Source organism: Squalius cephalus (genome assembly GCF_949319135.1).
Source record: "Squalius cephalus genome assembly, chromosome: 3".
Classification (NCBI taxonomy): domain Eukaryota; kingdom Metazoa; phylum Chordata; class Actinopteri; order Cypriniformes; family Leuciscidae; genus Squalius; species Squalius cephalus.
Window position 1 is genome coordinate 1,092,926 of NC_137124.1, and position 16,149 is coordinate 1,109,074.

Genomic DNA, 16,149 nt, shown 5'->3' on the forward strand with positions numbered 1-16,149 from the left:
TCAATTTTCAAAATTATTTATACGTCACACACGCCTACCTGCCTTTTGATGTAAATAAAAAACGAGAATGGTAAATGTTACGGACATATTATCATGGTACAGTTCAGCCTATTATTGATTTTTATTTCCACTTCCCTTTTATTCAAAGAGACGGAACTATTTGCACAGTATTAATCAATGGGAAATACATCATGCTAAAATAATCTGTCATATACTGTGGCTCACATTAATAGCAGCAGCACAAATGTGACCAGCAACATATTTCTGCTTCATATATTGTGCGTAATTAACAGTCAGTTCTGGTTTCAGACATTATTATATTAAAGTGCATTTGTCAGTGCCGCACTCGTACTGACTCTTATTCTGCCTGACAGAAAGAAAAGCTCGTACTGAAGGCGGAGCGGTTTGACCAATCAGATGAAAGGGGCGTTTCAGCACCGCCCACGTGTGCAAATGAAATATCGAACCCATAAACCGATTTGTAAACCACAAACTAAAAATTATTTTTCATTTTTTAAACTAAACGAATAAACGAGCTGGTTTTCATTTCTTGTTATTCTATTACAAACAGGAAATGAAATGATCAAAAAGTACATGGACCGTATAGGCCAACATCAGGTTCAGAATTTAACTTTTCCATTAAAGAACAATATTTGATTTTTTAAAATAATTTCCTGCAGCATTTTTTAATTTTGTAAAAGGCACTTTTTTAATTAGTACCCTGTCAAATGTATGTTTAGATGTCAGATATTTAAATTTAATAAATTAATTTAATCAAACAGAATATCTGTTGCCAATGTGGCACAGAAGCTGTAATGGCATGTTTAGTTACACTTACAGGGCCCTATCTTGCACCCAGTGCAATTGACTTCGTACAGCGACGCATGTCTCATTCCTATTTTGCACCCGACGCACAGCGGACTTTTCCCTCCACAGACGCACGTCGGTAAATTAGGGAATGAACTTGTGCTCCCGTGGGCGGTTCAGTGAAAAGAGGAGGCGTAAACGTTCCCTGGTGCTATTTTGCAGTTTCAGAAAACAATTCCGTTATTCAGATGCTATTTTAAGGGCTCATGCTTGGCCATAATGTAGCGTGTGCTCAACACACACACACTCTGCTTCTCTCATCTACACACAGACGCAGCAGTTTTCTTTTTGCAAACCATGCATTATTACAAGGAAAAATATTCCACACGAGGGAAATCATTGTGGTGTCCATGAAGATGTGAAAAATAGGCATAAATCTAGCTTACACATTTACCCGAATTATCATACGCCTGTTTAACCGAAGCTAATCTGGGTGTGTTTCTCCATCCCCAATGTCACTTCTCTGTGTTTTACGGCCCTGATGAGAACGTCGGTCTCCTCGGCTGTGAACCGCTCCTGGCAAATCCGCCGTTATAATAGCAATCCGCCATGGAACAAGCGCGCCTGCTCTTAAAGGGAATGTGAGATGATGCTCTGATTGGTTTATTTCACGTTACGCCCAAACCACACCTATGAGTAATGAAGCTACTTCAAACCAACACATTTTAGATTTTCCCACAAAGTTACTTGCGTTTCGCATTTGATACTTGCGTTTCAGAATGTTAAAATAGGGCCCTCAGACTGTTTAATGCTGCTCAAGGGTGGCATAAATGTATTTACACAACAATTGCATAATGTTATGAGATCAACGTAATTTTAAATTGGCTACATAAAGTAGGCATTTATAAATTGTAAAATTGAACAATACGATCTCCTTACTGGGTAGGGCTGCAATATTATTATTATTATTGTTGATTATTGTCCTTGATATTGAAAAAAAAAACAAGTCTTCACATTGCTTATCTTAGTAGCATGAAAAACAAAACCGTTATTCATATTGGGAATAAATTATAGCTTACTGAAAGTGAGAAAAGAACGTTCACATCATTGTGAATGAGTTCATCAGAACTCCTGTTATAATAAATAATGTCTACACTGCATAAAGATTTTTTATTGACATGGTATCTGCACTTAGTTGTTCATGATGAGAGAATTTGTGGGACTGCAGAACTCTGTCGGAACGCTCGCTGAACAAAACTCCAGTGTTGCAGATTTCTTCCTCAGCGATGACTAATGTAAACTCCTCTATTTGGCCGTGGATTAATGTGGAAATGTGATCATGCTCAACACTGTAAAAACTGCTTAAAAAAGCTTTGATGCAACGTGAGCAGATATGAATATAATTCCGCAATTGACACTTTTTATTCATGTTCACTTTTCACTTCAATCACAAGTCAATCGTTTTAGTTTTTGCACCTGTATTTTAAATTTAAGGCATTTATGTGAACATTCATGGCATTTTTACCCCAAGCCCAAAAATGTAATAAACATTACAGGTGCAGTCTTTAATCCAGTCATTCCAATGGGAATCTGCACGATCGGAAGTTTCGTTTGAGTTTCGCTCATATTCAAGTTGGTCACTTGAATCCACTGCATTGAGAAACATAAAACAGCTTGGTTTTAAAGTGACTTCTGTGTGAGCTGTACTTCATACATTGTTACATTATTGACAATAGATAATGGACACTTTTTGCATCCAAATTTTATCTGAAATATTGCTAATGCTATGAGTCACTGTAACTAGTAAAATAAAATAAATACAGTATATAAATACATTAAAGACTAATGCATAGTATTTTTTTTTGGGGGGGGGGGTATATCTTGTATATCTTTATATCTATAGTATATCTTTCTGTGTCTCTCAGAGTCGTTCACTGTTGTGGTTCCTCGTGATCAGACAGTGGCTCATGTCGGGTCCACAGTCACTCTGCCCTGCTGGATCTCTCCTCCTGAGAACGCTGAAGCTCTGGAGATCCGCTGGTACCGTCATGACCAGTTCAGCAACCCTGTTCTCTTCTATCAGCATGGGAAGATCCAGGACGTCCAGGAGGAATCGTTCAGGAACAGAAGCTCACTGACTCTGCGCTCAGATCTGTCTGGTGGACTGAAGAATGGAGACGTCTCTCTACGCCTGGAGAAACTCAGGATTCAGGATGAAGGTTCATTTCACTGTTATGTCAGTGGAGAAAGTAAATATGACAGCAGAGAGGTGGTTCTCAAAGTCACTGGTGAGTCAAAAACTATATTATATAATTCATTATGTTTATGTGGATTTACAAATCATTAAAGGAATAATTCACCTATTATGTTGCATGAGTAGGCTTTTCTCCAGATTTCAACTACTATAATTGTGAAACTAATGGAATATCAAAAAGCAATCAACCCAGCAATCAGGGAATGTTCTCATTACTTTCGCTAATGTTCTGGCAACGTTCTCTCAAAATAATAAACAAATATTCTTTCAAAATTCTTCTAGTAACATTAATAGAATATTTGTTAAAGGGGGGGTGAAATGCTCATTTTCACTCAATCTCCTGTTAATCTTGAGTACCTATAGAGTAGTGTTGCATCCTTCATATCTCCAAAAAGTCTTTAGTTTTATTATATTTATAGAAAAAAGATAGGCTGTACCGAGTCTTTCCGGAAAAAAACGAGCGGCTGGAGGCGGGCCGTGTGGGCGGAGCTAAAGCTGTGCTAACGCGCCGAGCTAACAACACACAGAGACATTTGTTCAACAGTTTTACTCACCGAACCTTTATCATTGTGACTGCTCGATCCTTAAGCATTAGACGATCTGCAAATCCGTCGATCTTGGCTTTGTTTATAAAACAATCATCGTCGAAATGCAGGGAACAAACAGTCTTGCACAACCTCCGTTGATGCTCAGGAAAAACAAATTCCATCCACTGGTTCCTTAACGCTGGGTTCTTTGGGAATCTGTGCAGGGATGTCTTGCCCTGGCAACCAAAAACCCACTTCTTTGGTGACATTGACTTCCCTAAAGCCGAGCACAGCGCTTTGATGGGCGTACTGCTTTCGCTTTCTTCTCTCTCTGGTCTACGGTTGCGCGCGCGCCCGCGCTCTTCCGGCAGAAGTGCCCTTAGGACCCATATAAGGAAATTCCGCTACATCTGACGTCACACATGCCCATACTCGAAAAAAACTTTCCGAAACTTGTGACAAACCGGAAGGAGCATTTTTGGCACAGAAATACTCCTTCAAACGCACAATTTAATTTTTGAAACTTTGTCCATGTTTAGCATGGGAATCCAACTCTTTAACAGTGTAAAAAACTCAGTATGCATGAAATAGCATTTCACCCCCCCTTTAAACGTTATCTGGTCTAATAATGTTAATGTAAGGTTAGCACAAAAACGTTATTTATACATTGTTTGTTGAAGGTTTTATAAATGTCCTGATAATGTTGGGAGAAAACGTTCTTAGAACAAAGTTTTTTGAACATCCTTTAAACATTTAGAATGTCAACTAACTTCAAATGAATAAGGCTGTGATTGGTGTTTTAAAAGAACATCCTTGGAACGTGGGAAAGTTGTATAGCTTGTCCCATAGTTATTGTTCCTAACTTTTCTCTTAAATGTATGTAAAGGTTATGCAAGTGTTAGAATTAGAAGAAAATCATGAAATCACCACATATTGTCTTTAGTATTTGATGAATGCTTTCATAATGTTGGCAGAAAACATTCTTTGAACATCATTCTTTAAATGTCCATTAAATTTCAAGCTTCGCTAATGGCTACACAGCAAAACCACCTTTATTTATATAGCGCTTTATACAATACAGATTGTTTCAAAGCAGCTTTACAGCGATTACAGGAATATTATGCATTTCGGCTGTTCAACTGAAGTCAGTTCAGTGTTGATTTAATTCCGTTGTAAAGATCTTCAATTATTAAATTACTTCATTTAATCTATAATGCAGTTCTGCAAAAAAAAAAAAAAAAAATGTCATCAACCAGACTATGGTAACCTTGGGATAAGGACGAGACAGACAGACTAATATTAGCGTAGCGTAATATCAGCCATTCTTCTTATGATGTAACGAGTACATCAGGTATTATAGGAAGTGTTCCTGGTTCCGGCTGACCTAATTTATGCAGCCTAACAATCATTTAACTGATTTAATTAATAGAAATTGATAATGTGTTTTGTGTATGTCAGGTTAAAGATATGTGTTTTAGTTTTTAGTTACAGGATCTACCATCTGCAGTTGATTTGGATATTCTAGGTATTATCAACTGGCCAGAATTTTGAGATCACAATAGGACTATAATGCATTTAGAGCTCACTCAAGTACTGGGGAGCTAAACCATTTAGTGCTTTGTAAGTAATCAGCAATATTTTAAAATGTATACAATAGCCGCTTTCCGACCAAGTAGTTACAGGAACTTAGTTCTAGGAACTGTCCACTTCTAAACAGTTCTAAGAACTACTCTCCCCCAAACTCGGTTTTGCTGTTTGCGTTCGCACTGGCCAAGTGGCCATAGGAACTGGTAGGAGGGGTAAGGGAGTGACGCAAGCACAGTGACTTTTATTTTGACACGCGACGGACCTTTATTTTGGCGGCGCTGAGAACGCCAGAGCAAACAATGCTCGCATTCTCTGTGTTTATTAGTTAGCGATCTGTCTAACAGTACTGTTTAATATCTTATCAGATAGAACTGTTATAAAAAGTAGACATTATGTGAAAAAAGGTTATTAGCCTATGCCGTGTGGTTGATGTCCAGTGTTGCTAGCTGGGCAGAAATACATAATCATGTTTGGCTTGGTCCCCTCAAAGTTTCGTTGGGTTTTCACTTCAGCATAAAGGTTTAGAGACCCATCTATCACTGTTTTCCATGTTTAAACTTTGTATAGTTAGTTTATGGAGTAAATATATAGGCTATAATCTGTGTGTTTATTTCTAGCTGTTTTAAAAATGGCGGGTGCTGGTGTTCCACGTGCGTTAGGTCAATCAGCGTACACTAACGTCACGGGTAGTTCCTATAGTACTGATTTAGACCCTACTCTGAAGTAGGACCTAAATTAGTTCCTACAAATGGAGTTCCTAGAACTAAAATCGTTCCTAGTTCCTGCGGTGCGAACACGCCGACATCCGGGTACTTTAGCGAATAGTTCTAGGAACTGTGAAAAGGTTCCTCCGGTCGGAAAGCGGCTAATGTTTAATAGGGAGCCAATGCAGTGTTGACAAAACCAGGCTAATATGGTCATACTTCCAGGTTCTAGTAAGAGCTTGTAACACTTCGATTAGTATTCACACCCAGACTAATTGTATTAATGCACAAGATTTATATTAGGGAGGGAACCACCGGCTACGGTCTGTGTTAGTATAAATACTCAGCAAGACAAGAAATAGATGCAAAAGTGAGTATTATTCACAAAAGAAAGAGGTAAAGAATACATATGACCATCAATACAAGATAGGAAATCACACATATAAAAACCAGAGTCAAAGCATTTCAAAATAGAAAGAAAAAGTCACACTTCAACAATACTATTTACAAAAGCAGTACAAAAGTTCTGAATAGGCAGAAATGACAGTCCTTTCTGTTGTACTCAAGTGCACGAAAGTCTGGAAACGAAATGGCCGGAATCAGTCTGATATAATCCATCATAAATCATGCGAACAGCTAGACTTTTTTCTCCTTGTACATCAACCCAGAGGTTAACGAGGAGGATAGAAGTAAGGTGTCCTGGGGTTAAACTGTCATTTTGATGAACAATCCTCCTGGATATTATCAGGAAGGACTAAAGAGTCCTTATTGACTGAGCAGAAAAGCCCATTAGATTCCCAGTCTGGACTCATGCACCATGCTGTTAGTCTCCAAACAAATCTAACTCCTTCTATCATTACCTTGCTGATATCCTAGAGAAATAAGCACACTACCTCCCCCTAGTGTCAGGTAGTAGCCTTACATACCCAAGGGAAACTAATGTGACAGGTTAAGACTGTTACAAGCTTCTGCGTTTTGGACCAGCTGGAGTTTGTTTATTAAGCGTGCGGGGCAACCACCCAGTAGAGCATTAAAATAATCTAGAACTAACTGTTCCGCATTTGTTATTGAGAGCAAATGTTGTAGTTTAGATATATTTTTAAGATGGAAGAATGTGGTTTTACAGATGCTAGAAATGTGGCTTTCAAATGAAAGATTGGTATCAAAGACCAAACCCAGGTTCCTAACCGACGACGGAGACTTGACAGAACATTCATCAAGTGTTAGACAGTATTCTAGGTTATTACGTGCTGAGGTTTTTGGTCCAATAATTAGAAACTCTGGGAATTAAGTAATAGAACATTATTAATTTCTAGTCATCCATTTTTTTATATCAGCTACGCATTCCATTAATTTTGTGAATTGGTAAGTTTCATCGGGGCGTGAAGAAATATAGAGTATCATCAGCATAACAGTGAAAACTAATGCCATGCTTCCTAATGATATCTCACAAGGGTAGCATGTACAGAGTGAACAGCAACGGTCCTAGTACTGAGCCTTGTGGTACGCCATACTGAACTTGTGATTTAAAGGAGAACTCCGGTCAATTTTAATATTGAGCTAATTTTTTTGTAAATTTGGAGTGCTGTCAGTACAGAGAACAACGACAAAAATCTCATACCTGTATTTACTTCCTGTTTTCGGTCGAAGTCCACAGTAGTCGATTGTCGAGTTCACATTGACAGCTGACAGTCTGAGATCACGTGCGTGAACTCTACAATCGACTACTTTGGACTTCGACCGAAAACAGGAAGTAAATACAGGTATGAGCGCTGGCTGAATTAACATAATTTTTATTCATATCTTTCACATCTACTGCAGTCAGATTCACCCGTGTTCACTCTGAAGGAATCACTCACATGGCTGGGCACTTGTAATGACACATCAAGGATGTTAAGAGGCTAAAAGCAGGTTTAAAACTTGCCCCATTGAAGTCAACAGGGTGCAAATTTTAAAAAGAGGATAACACGATGTAGGCAACACCGATTTTTGTCGTTGTTCTCTGTACTGACAGCACTCTAAATTTACAAAAAAATGAGCTCAATGTTAAAAATGACCGGAGTTCTCCTTTAACACTTTCTGGTCTCACACAGATATCTTCATCTTTTCAGTGTTAATGCACTACAGTGATATCACAATGGCTGGTTCAGTTTTTTTTTTTTTTTTTCTTTTCTTTTTTTCTCATTAATGCTCCAACTTCATAATTGTTAAATTTAAGCCTATCATGAAACTACAGAAAAAGCAGTTGTTTAAACCACTTTACTGCAGTAATTTGACTATCATTAAAGTAGTCATGTTGATATGCTTTTTCATCAATCTCTTTCTTTATCAATGCAGTAATGTTCTCTGAAAACAGTAATGCAATTTCTGAAAGAGAAATCAACTAAAGTCAAGGGTCAAGAGATCAACTAAAGATTTTGCTTTGAAGAATGTTGTTGTTAAAGGTCCCATTCCATGGATTATTTGTATTATTTTATAATGTTTCCAGGGGTGCCCTTATAATGTTAGTATGTTTTTTAGATCAAAAATGTGTATTATTTAGAAATAAAAGGCATATTTCCTAGCCTGATTTCATTCCCTGGTTTGAACACTCTGTTTGAAGGGGCGTGTCTGCTGTGAGACTTCAGTGTAAACGCCCTCTGCTGTGATTGGCTGACATGCTTGCATATGAAATATCTGGCATTACATGTGGAACTATCTGGAAAACTTTTACTATTACAGCTATTATACGTTTTTACTATTACAGCTATCTGGATTAACGAATCGTGAGAAGTTTTTAGTATTTAGTATTTAGTATTTAGATCTATTTCAATATAAAAGGTTGCAGTGATGATGAGCATTGAGCAGATGACAGTCTGTTGATCGCGTGAAAGATCTTATCATTGCAACACAGTTTCTGCACTCACTAATGATTTCACCAATGCAAACATGAGGCATATAAATACAGTAAGAGCTTCGTTGTGCAGTGTAACAGCGTCATTGATTTCATAACGAGTTTTGGCAAGAGTCCAGATAAACTCGCGCTGTGTGATTGACAGCTTGGGCGATTGGAAAGGGATTGTTCTGTGATCGCTTTCTGTATATTAATCACAGTTTAAGTAAGATTATTTTCATCCTACTAAGAGAAACGATGTGAAGTGGATCTCTACTTCCATATTAAATCTACACAGTCTCACCCCAAAACGTCACATACTGACGCTTCTTGACCATACGGCAACATACGACGAAAAGGGTACCCCTTTAACGTCCATGTGTGACGATTCGGGTTATGGGTAGGTTTAGGTATGCGTTAGGGTACCGCTAGGAGGCGCTGCTGGTGCGCTTATGTCTGCGTCTCATATTGACGTTAAAGGGGTACCCTTTTCGTCGTATGTTGCCGTATGGTCAAGACGCGTCAGTTTGTGACGTTTTGGGGTGAGACTGTGTTGATTAAATCACTACTTACCGCTTGCTGGAATATAGTTGAAATGGCCCCCTTCGTCAGTATGAGACGCTGAGAGAAGTCTGCTTGATATTATCCCAGGTTAGAAAAACAGTCTGTGGTGAAATGGATAGAGCAAACTAACAACTTCGAATTAAACTTTTGCGGTATCCGATATATTATAGATAAACATCAACCACGTCTGTCGTTCGCCATCAATACGCCTGTGTTCCTGTGGGCGGAGGTTACGGTTCTAGTGACATCATTAAAGAAGGAAGTAGAGGGGTGTAGTCCAATCCAGCCGTTTTTTGTAGTCAACTTCTGTTAAATAAAATATCTCGCTTGGCATTGAACTTTGAGCTTTATAATTTTACAGATATTATTTATACTCTAACAACAACATTACACACTAACTAAAGTTTGAAACATGGGATCACGAAGAACGGGACCTTTAATAAAAATTAAGTTGAAAGAATGTTTCAGGAATATAATACTAACTGTAAAAAATAAAAATAAAATTCCTCTAATATAAGGAAAACGTCTCGGGTTACGACTGTAACCCTTGTTCCCTTAGAAGTGGGGAAGAAACATGAGGAGGACTTCAGACGCAGTAAGCTCATCTGTTTCACCGAGACATGGTTAAATAAGGACCATAATGTGAATATAGAAGGATATAACGCAATCAGAGCGGACAGAGATGAGGTAAAATCACGAAAAACTATCGGTGGGGGGCTCTGTATGTTTGTTGACAAAACGTGGGCAACACAATTTACCGTGGTTGAACAGACATGCACAAGAGACTATGAGATCCTGATGGTATCTTTTAGACCCTTTTATTTACCCCGTGAATTTGGGCAGCTCACAATTATTTTAGTGTATGTTCCAGGTCCCAATAACAAAGAGGCAGCCGAGTGCATTTCGGACAGTTCGAACACCGTGCTCTCAAAATCAGCTGATCAACCTGTGTTTATTCTTGGGGACTTTAATACACTGTCTTTGACAACACATCTCCCAATGTTACAACAATATGTTGACTGTCCAACCCGCTCATCACGCATCCTTGACTTGTGTTATGGCAATATCGAGGATGCATATAAGGCAATATGTAGACCTCCCATTGGTAAATCAGACAATAATGTTATTCATTTATTGCCGAAGTACAGACAACGCGTGAAGAGGGAAAAGCCCATCGTCAAGACAATTAGGGTCTGGGACAGAGAGAGTGAGGATAAGCTAAGGAGCTGTTTTGAAACCACAGACTGGGACATGTTCTTTGACTCATGCAGAGACCCACATGAACTGACAGACTGTATCACTTCATATATACAGTTCTCTGAAAAATCCATAATTAATACCAAGGAAGTAAGAGTATTTTATTATTATACCTTTATTTAACCAGGAGGTCCCATTGAGATTCAGAATCTCTTTTACAAGAGAGACCTGGCCAAGGTAGCAGCCAAATCACAACAAATGCATACATAACAAACACCAAATTACATTTTCACAATAAAAGAAGTACCAAATGTTAAAAATAAAAATATAAAACACAATGAGACTCTTAAGAAAAACAAGAACATGTCTCCATCACAACACTCTTTACAGTAGTTTTAAATTCATTTATGGACATAAGGGTTTCTAACTTTAGCTCTTTTTGTAGATTATTCCACCCCCAAGGTGCTAAATAAGAAAAAGCAGTTTTTTTTTTGTTATTAGTATTCCCTAATAACAAGCCCTGGCTGACAAAAGACATGAAGAGATGTCTTAATGACAAAAAGATGGCTTTTCAGAGGGGAGACACTGAAAGTGTTAAAAATAAAAGAAAGGAGCTCAGAGCCAAGATACAAAGGGCCAAAATGGACTTTAAGCATAAGGTGGAGGACCAGTTTTGTACAGGGAACCCCAGACAAGCATGGAAGGGACTTAACACAATGATGGGAAGGAGATCCAAAGGAGGAGATGACGACGACTTAATAGACACTCCCTCCTTTGTGAATAATCTTAACCAGTTTTATGGAATATTTGACATTGCAGATTTTAAAGATAAGAGCAACGCCATTTGTCTAGGTGCACACAGAAACCCCACCATTCAGCTTTCAGAACAGGAGGTTGGCATCTGTCTCTCACAGATTAAGCCCCACAAAGCACCGGGACCTGATGGTTTAGGTGGGCGTGCTCTGAAGGTGTGTGCCAGCCAGCTAAAGACTGTTTTAACTAGATTATTCCAGTTTTTATTAAATACCTGCACTGTACCGAAGACATGGAAACATTCTATCATAAGACCAGTACCCAAACAATCAAGGTCTAAGTCCTTGAATGACTTTTGCCCTGTAGCTTTAACCCCCATACTGGCTAAGTGCATGGAGAAGGTTGTCAGTAAACATCTTACCTCATGCATAAAAGAACAATTCGATCCATTACAGTTTGCTTACAGGACAAATAGGGGGACTGATGATGCTACTCTTACTATGGTTAACATGGTTTCTAGTCATTTACAGCAGAATGTGCACGGATTTTATTTATAGATTTTAACTCTGCTTTTAATACAATGCAGATCCATATTCTGCTGCAACGGCTTTTGGACTTAGGTGTGAATGGGGGTCTTGTACATTGGGTCAAGGACTTTTTAACCGACCGCCCACAGAGAGTCTGTGTCAGAGGAACAGTATCGGAGGAAATTGTCCTAAACACAGGAGCACCTCAGGGTTGTGTTCTATCACCGTTATTATTCTCTGTGTATACTAATGAGATGACAAAGCAAGACAACAAGTATAAACTATTTAAATATGCTGATGATATGGTCTTAGTTTGTCTTTTTTTATAAGAATGATGCTGTGTCTGATTATTTTGCTCAGGTTTCCTGGCTGGAGCAATGGTGTAGGTCCAGCTTTTTGTCAATCAATGCTGTGAAAACAAAGGAGCTGATTTTACATCATGCAGAACCATCCCTGTCGCTTACTCTCTGTGGTCAAACAGTGGAGATAGTAAACAGTTTTAAGTATCTAGGTACACATGTGGATGATAAATTAAGTTTTGCTGAAAAAACTGATTGCATCTGTAAAAAAGCCGGGCAGAGAATGTTTTTAATTAGGAAACTGAAGGAGTTCGGTGTTAGTCAAAATATTCTGGAGAAAGTGTATGTCAGCCTGATAGAGAGTATTCTTGTGTTTAATATCTCCGTCTGGTTCGGTCACTTAACACTTACAAATAAAAACAAGTTGGACAGGATAGTCAAAACAGCAGGAAAGGTAATAGGCCGGCAACAAAAGTCACTGGATGTCCTTTATAGTACAGCCCAGAGCCATAGAGAGAAAGAGTTGCGACACTCCCATAGACCTCCGTTGTAAAAAATGGCGGCGCTTTTAACCGCCTACTTCCAGGATTTGAAGATCGGAATAGTTACAAACACTGTCACTTGGGCGTTGGACACCATTCACTTACATTGCTGCGCGTCGAGTTGTTCTAGAGTTAAGTTGCTGAAATATCGACCTCTTTTGAATTGTCAACTGTCTATATTGTATCAGAGGCCCTTTGCGATGCTTATACTGGTCTTCATTTGTACATGCACAGCGTAATTATTTATATTTTATGTTGGTTGTTTCAACCAATTTTCAAGCACTGCCTGCTAGCTAGTGCGACTTCGTCAGCTGTGACAGTAAGAGTTCGGTAATGAATCGCTACCACCTTTATAGCAACTTTTATTTTATTTTATTTTTTGGGATATACTAACTTTTCATTATGTTTTATTGTCTTGAGTGAAGCGGCTTGTGAGAACAATGCTGGACCTCTATGATTGTTATGGGATTGTGGCAACACCACATAAGTTTTATATAATATTGTAATTATTAGCATGAAAGGAGAATCTAGATGTATCTCCATTACTATGAACTGTGTAGTGCTCCATTGTACCTGTCATTTGTTCTTCATGACGTGACTGTGTTTATGTTGTCGCGGGCTAGATCAGCTGACTGTCAGTTATCAGCTGATTGGAGTTACCTGACTAAAACCACGTCAGCTGACTGGGGAATGTTTTTTGTCGGAGGATGACGCACTCAGTTGGAAAAAGAGGATAAAACGCGCGAGAGTGGACTAAGGGGGAGCTTCAAGCTTACAGGGAGACTACGTGAGACCTGGGACTAAGCTCGTACTTTAAAACCTACTCACCAACGATACGGGCTTGATTGCAGAGAATCAACATCCTTCGTTGGTAATCAACTCCCAAAACCGGTGAGAAGGATCCTCTTTGTGGGTCTAACGCTGGATATTTTCATTTGTGCGTTACATCTTGCCGCGGTGTTTTGAAAGACTTGCTTTGTGGATACTGTTCCGTGCTGACGAAAGTGCGTGGCTTGATCACATAGACATTCAACCTGTTGCACGGCTTGTGGGACATTATGTGAATAAGACTGTCTGTTGTTGTATGTGATATCGTTTGTTTGGGAAATATATGTCACATTTAAATCTATTGCATTTCCGATGTCTTCCTGAAACAATTAAGAAGCAATTTCATTAATGAATGTACTCAGTCCATGACTCCCGTGATTTTTTGTTAATAATCTAAAAAAAACTACATAGCAGATTGTTACATATGGTGGCCCGTACGGGGAATTGAGTTACGTTGATTTTGTCTAAAAAAAAAAAAAAAAAAAAAAAATCTGACAATTTCATTCATTGATATTGAAATAGTATGGCAGGAAGAGATTGTGAAAGGGGGCTTGAAGCCAGTCTTGAGGCAAATATGCCATGCCATACACCTGTATTTGGAGATCCAGATTTTACAGCTGGGCCATTTGTTACAAGAAGGTCTACTACTGCAACAGATTCAGTAACATCTTTATTGAAGTCATTGTACATTGGTGATAAAGAGGATGATGATGTTGAAAATAATGTACTTGAAGAGAATGGTATGGTTGATGGGGAAAATGTTGATGATGAAGATAATGCAGTTGGTGATGAGGAGGATGATGATAGTGATGATGATGTTGTTGATGATGACGATGTTGTTGATGTAGAGATAGTTACACAGGCTGTACAAACAGAGGTTGATGAGTTAACCAGTAGTGTTACTATCATAAAACAGCAGCTAAGCAAACTGGAGAATGATTTTAGAGATTCTGTTACAAGTGCTATTAATAGAGAGGCGAGTCTCAGGCAATATGTTGATAAAAGCTTTGTGATAAGGTAAGAGAGGACTCAAAAGCAAAAGTGACAATCACAGTTCTTTAATCGAAGCAGTAGTCTGACCACAGGTATTTTCAACAGAGAGTTCCAAACAGCAAACTAAAGATGCCAGCATCAGCTGGTAATAACGAGAACACAATCCTCCTCTGCGGCAGATGAACAGAGAGCAGGTAAAATAGCAGACCTCGTGAATGAAGCAGAACAGGATTCTGGCGACGGGCACCGAGCAGGTAACAGGCCTCAGTTCTCTGTAGGTGAATAATGACGGCAGCAGAGTAATTCCAGCAGAAACAGTAAATCCACAGGACAGGACAGGACAGGACTGCAATAATACTCAGGTCTTTACGCATAAGAGAAAACAAACAATCTGACAACAAGACTAGGAAAGAGAGGGTAGAAGAAGCCGAGATAATAAGGGAAGATAAGGAACAGGTGGAGATGAATGAGCGTGATGAAAAGTGATAACAGCTGTCAGTAATGAAAGGGAGCGTAGTGGTGAACTGTGTGTGAGCTATGTGTGTGTCCAGCAGAGGGAGACAGAGAAAGAGGCAGGATCATGACAGTACCCCCCCTTCAAAGAGCGCCACCTGGCGCTCCTGAGGGGGAGCACTGGCGAGACCGGAGGAAATCATCAATGAGCGAGGGATCCAGAATGTCCCGGGGGGAGACCCAGCTTCTCTCCTCAGGACCATACCCCTCCCAATCGACCAAATATTGGTGCCCACGACCACGACGGCGCATGTCCATAATCTTACGGACAGTGTAGACAGGAGAACCCTCAATACGAACGTCGGAGAACGAGGCACGAGAGGGTGAACGATTTACAGGTTTAAGACAAGAAACGTGAAATACTGGGTGGACACGACGAAGATTAGGCGGCAGACTAAGCTTGACAGCGACAGGATTAATGATCTTGATTATACGGAATGGTCCGATGAAACGAGGCGCAAGTTTACGAGACTCGGACTGGAGAGGTAAATTTGCCGTGGAAAGCCACACTCTCTGACCAGTCATATAACGAGGACTCTTGACACGAGACCGGTTAGCAGCGATACTCATGCGTCTTCTCGAACGACAAATAGCGGATCTCACCCTCCTCCAAGTACGCTTGCAGCGACTGATGAAAGTCTGAACGGACGGGCAGTTAGAGTTAGTCTCTTGTGACGTGAATAAAGGGGGCTGATAGCCGAGACAACAATGAAAGGGAGAGAGACCCGTGGCAGAAGATGGAAGAGAGTTGTGGGCATATTCTGCCCAGGGAAGCTGCTCAGCCCAGGACGCAGGATTACGATAGGCTAGACTGCGAAGAGTACGGACGACAATCTGATTGGCCCGTTCGGCCTGACCATTAGTCTGGGGGTGAAAACCCGAGGAAAGGCTGGCAGTGGCGCCAATGAGGCGACAAAATTCTCTCCAAAACTGCGAGGCGAATTGTGGACCCCTATCGGAAACGATGTCGGTAGGTAACCCATGCAACTTGAACACATGATTAACCATAATCTGGGCTGTCTCCTTGGCAGAGGGGAGTTTGGCGAGTGGGATAAAGTGAGCGGATTTAGAAAAACGATCGACCACAGTCAGGATGACGGTATTACCAGCCGATGGAGGGAGGCCAGTAATAAAGTCGAGACCAATATGGGACCACGGACGAGTAGGAACCGGTAGCGGACG

General features: G+C 39.8%; 1 protein-coding gene across 2 annotated transcripts in view; it reads left to right on the plus strand.

The window, feature by feature from the left end:
• LOC307155302 (butyrophilin subfamily 1 member A1-like) overlaps window positions 1–16,149 on the plus strand; it is a 62,444-nt gene that overhangs the window by 21,444 nt on the left and 24,851 nt on the right. For both annotated transcript variants that reach the window (XM_079865889.1, XM_079865888.1), the window contains exon 3: window positions 2,733–3,095. In XM_079865889.1, coding sequence (XP_079722015.1) covers window positions 2,733–3,095 — 363 coding nt within the window. The remainder of the gene's footprint in view (window positions 1–2,732; window positions 3,096–16,149) is intronic.